This window comes from Pieris rapae, chromosome 19 (genome assembly GCF_905147795.1).
Source record: "Pieris rapae chromosome 19, ilPieRapa1.1, whole genome shotgun sequence".
NCBI classification, from domain to species: Eukaryota; Metazoa; Arthropoda; class Insecta; order Lepidoptera; family Pieridae; genus Pieris; species Pieris rapae.
Window position 1 is genome coordinate 7,983,954 of NC_059527.1, and position 4,711 is coordinate 7,988,664.

At 32.6% G+C, this 4,711-nt stretch overlaps 1 protein-coding gene across 1 annotated transcript; it reads right to left on the minus strand.

The window, feature by feature from the left end:
- Positions 1-1,445: 1,445 nt before the first annotated feature.
- Positions 1,446-4,256, minus strand: LOC111003943 (connectin). Its single transcript, XM_022274725.2, has 2 exons — positions 3,206-4,256; positions 1,446-2,081 (listed from the first exon to the last, which is right to left on the minus strand). The coding sequence occupies exons 1-2, from the start codon at positions 4,251-4,253 to the stop codon at positions 1,657-1,659; spliced, it is 1,473 nt and encodes a 490-aa protein (XP_022130417.2). The 5' UTR covers positions 4,254-4,256; the 3' UTR covers positions 1,446-1,656.
- Between the last annotated feature and the right edge of the window lie 455 nt (positions 4,257-4,711).

The window sequence follows — 4,711 nt, forward strand, 5'->3', positions numbered from 1 at the left end:
CGACAAAATGATAACAAGTAAAGAATAGACAATTATGGTTACAGTATGTATGTTAACAAAATAAGAAATATATACGTTTTTCTACAATAGTATAAACATAAGGAATGTGTATATTATAAGGAAACCACATGGTGTATGTGTGTGTGTCTTATGTATTTTTGGACATCTTTCTTACCTTGTCTGTTGTCTGTGATGATTTAATATTTTATTAGAGTACCGAGAGTTTTTTACGCCGGCTTTTTCTCCCGGCCTACACCCTCTGTCTTCTTTGCCGTTGAGTAGAGATATTTACCGATTCAAATTTAATGACGTTGTATAATTTATTCCAAAATGAACATTTTATTTATCTATTTTAATTTTTTTTCTCACAGTGGTTGCCTGGATGAGAGTGCTCGAACGAGATACGTCCGCCAATTGCTCTCCTTTATATTAAATTATGACTATTGTATTGTATTGTAACGAAGTGTTAATAAATAAAAAAAATATTATAAAATGGTAAAAAGACTTATTTGTTTAGAGTTTAAAGTTGTCAAAGGTAAAATAAATCGAGGCTTAAAAATTGTACACATTTATTTTATACAAAAAACGCTTTGTCAAAATTTTTTTACAACACAGTCAAACATTAAGTATGGAATTTTTTAATAAGTTATAACATCGAGTGTTTATAATAAAATTGAAATAGCGAAGCGTTTAACCGACTTCAAAAAGAATGGCATCATCAATTTGTTCGATGTTTCCTGTCTGCGTTATTTGTTTGTGTGTTTCAATGTATACTTTCCAGGTAGTTTTATATTTCCAAATAGTAATCAAGTAAAGATCATAGAAAAAGGTCAGACATTACATAAATCAACGTAAAAAATGTGACGCAGTGATTTATTTGTAGTTTCACTGAAGAAAAATTACTTTATGTAATTAAATTATTCATTTCTGGTGACAGAACTCCAGTTATTATACAAAATACGCGATAAATCGAAGGAAAGAAAAAATCGAAGATTTTTTGAAGTCGACTTAAAATCACTTTAGTACACTTATACATTAAGGGATTCATAAAAAATAATTTATAAGTGAAATGAAAGTATAAATCAATTTTTACATCAGTGCACAGTTTAAATGAAATGTAACATATATAAAAAATAATAATAATATGTGTGACTAGATATTTTATTTAAATCTTATTTAATAAGCTCCCTTATGACACTAGCTTTACTAAAAGGCAAAATTAATAATATTAATAATAATCTCTTACAGTATTTCAACACCCTTTAGGCTATTTTATGTATCTACTTTGAGTTTTGATGTAATTTAATTAATTAGTCGTCAATGAAAAATTGTTTGAAAAAATATTTAAATCACTTATAAATATTGACAAACATTACAATAAATATTATTATAATAATTATATTCTATTTTATGTACAATTATGTTTTTAGTGATCTACTTGAAAAATTTAAATATCCAAATTAAAATGAATTAATTGCTAATTCACTTTTTCCATTCAACCAAAACCTGATTAATTTAAATATTTTTATATACAGTTTCACGACAGTTATTTACATAAGATTATGCTAAAAGTCTATATCTCATATATAATGACGATCCTATGGTATGTACTGAAGTTTTAGTAAAGTTCCAGTATATTGCCATGGTATAGACACTCTAAGTAAAAAAGAAAACAAAAGACGCGGCCCATAGCAACAGAGTAGAGAGCGAACCTTCACAAGCTGAATTCATTTCATGAAATCTGAAAGTTTTCATTTCATTTTGAATTGGTATAACTGGGTCCACGATAAACGGCGTTTCAGTTGTTTTAATAGTTTCTTTGCGACAAGGTAATGTTTCAGTGGGAATTTTCAAAACGTTTCGTTTCACGCCCTTCTTTGAGATTTCATCTGTCGTGTTTTGTTTCGCCGTGTCCTGGATGTAATTAATTTTATCGTCCATTTTGTTATACGCCGAGCTCACGATTGGTGGATCCATTTTGCAGGTCACGCCATCGAGGGAATCTTTAGTGCTTTGACTTTTTGTCTCGTTTCGCAATGAATGCATCCATTTCAGCCTGCAGTCACAGACGAAGTTGTTCTCTGTAAGCAGAATTAAAAACTAATTAGATTCGTTGCATTGAAATAGCGTTGAAAACTCTATTGAATTTATTTTGCATTCGACTTTCACAAGTCTTATAATAGTGTGGATTAGAGGATTTATTTTACAAGGAAGTTATAGAAAATAGCATTAATTATGTTTTTGTTTTTTAATTTAATCTATACGCCAATAATCTCTAAGCATTGAGTTGTATAAAATATGATCTAACTTCTCAAACAAAATTATGGCCCCAATATTTCAACAAACTTTTTCTGGCATTCTTTATCACGCAGAGATGACAAATGTATAGAAGACAATGTTGAAAAGTTTAGCCGGCCCCGAGAGTCAAAAGAAAACTTTGTCAACATTTATAACAATCCATGTTAAACGGTACGTAACGAGAATTATCTTTGGCTTACAAAGAACCTTTGGAAACTGATTTTTTTCTCAAATGCTTATATTTATTAAATATTTTGCATGCATGTTGCAATTTATCAAATATTCTCGGTAGGACATTGAACTTAAGAATCGAATTAAAATTAATAATAATAATCTCTATTTACTTCTCACAAAACTTCATACATGATAAGTTACAACTATTTATTAATGTATGTAAATAATTATCATTCTTCTTTCGAGGGATAGTTATTGTTTATCTGAGACTGATGCCTGCTAAAGGTTTCAGCACCTGTGTTACAGGTCATCAGGCCTCCACCACTTCGGATCGACAAAAGATAATAAATACTAGAGAATAGACAATTATGATTATAATAGGTTGTAACGTTAAAATTGAAATGTTATTCGTTTAATAAAATAGAAAAACAAGTACTGATAAGTTATTGTTTTTAAATTAGTGTACTAATTATTTTCTTGATTTAATTTTATTTATCTTAACTATTGCATAACAAATATAAATTATAATAGTACAATGGAACGTGAGAAATTGAGATTTTATTGCCTAAAAAGTTACGAAGATATCAATGAATTAAAATGCCCCGAAGGATCGTAAACGTACGAAACTTCAAACTTTATTAAAGTTTAGCGGTATCTCAATTTCTTCTCGTTAAACATTCAAAATGTTATAGAAACTCATTACTGAATATGTGAGGTACTAAATATTCATTACCTTCAAGTAGCAAATTGCTGTTTAGAGGTTTCAAATTATCCAATATGGGCTTTATATTGTCGAAAGTTAACGCGTGGAGCTCATTCGAACGCAGGTCGAGGGAGCTGAGACCCCGAACTCCTTCGAACAAGCCCGGAGGTATAGCGGCCAGTTTATTGTCGTCAAGGGAAAGCTTCCGCAGCTGGGACAGACCGTCGAACGCCCTCGCAGATATATACTTTATTTCATTCTTCCCCAAAAGTAACTCTTGTAAATTCCACAATTCGGCGAACGTGAATTCGGTCAAATTGTAAATACGATTCCTCCTCAGATCCAATTTCCGCAAGTTCGCCAATCCATCAAACGTGTGACGGTTTAGATGGAATATGCTGTTTTTATTCAGGTCCAATTCCAAGAGATTGAACGCGTGCTGAAAAGCCCCGTTGCTAATCGTTGTGATATTGTTTTTAGTCAGAACCAGCTTTTGCAGCTTAGGGAGATCAATGAAAGAATCTTTTCCAATTTCGAGTATCGTGTTTTCCTCCAAATTGATAACTGTGATATTGGGTAAGTGCGCAAATGCAAACGGTTGCAGTGTTTCTATTTGGTTCTGAGAGAGCGATACTTCTTTCAGGTTAGTCAGGTTTGCGAATGCTAGGGGGGCAATGTCAACTATGTTTCCATACTTAATGTTTATGGATCGAAGTTTCTGTAAGTACTGAAGAGCTTTGGTTGGCACGTAGCCTAACGCGCCGTCAACACGGATATTGAAAGACAAAGTTTGCAAAGTTGGTTGTGACGCAAAACTTTGCCAGATGAGGTCATCCCTGGGAATGCCTCCGTTGAACACCCAGCACTCGGCTTTTGTTGCGTTCCTTGGCTCTCTCGTGTTTTCACAGTAGCAGTGAACCTTTGAGTCCCTGTCTGTGATATCGCAGATGTTCTTTTGAAATCCTCCCTTTTCTTTCGTTCGTCGTTTAGTGTTGTCCCTGGGTTGGACCGCCGACATTTCAGTGGCTAAAGCCATTATGACGATTATATATAGGATTCCAATTATTCGCAGCTCCATTTTAATATATCTGGAACAAAGGAAAATATATTGGTTGAGTTAGCGCCAATAAATAATTTATATTGAAATCAAAATTCATTTGTATTAGTGCAGAATTAGTCAAATTAGCATCTGAATAATTATAAATTTCGATTGAAATACGTTATAATGTTGTATTTTTAGGTTAACTAGAATACATGAAATATAATCGTACTATACAAGTATTAAATGCTATAATATATAAACTTCGACCCTAAATCGAACCAATTCAACTTAGGGTCCTTCAAGAAAAGAGCGTAAAAATTCTTAACAGGCCGGCAACGCACTCGCGAGCCTTCTAGCATCGAGAGTGTCCATGGGCGGTATCACTTAACATCAGGTGAGCCTCCTGCCCGTTTGCCGCTGTTCTATAAAAAAAAAACTACATTTCTTTCGACTTAATATGTTACTTGCTTCCACCAGAATAGATTTCGAGTATT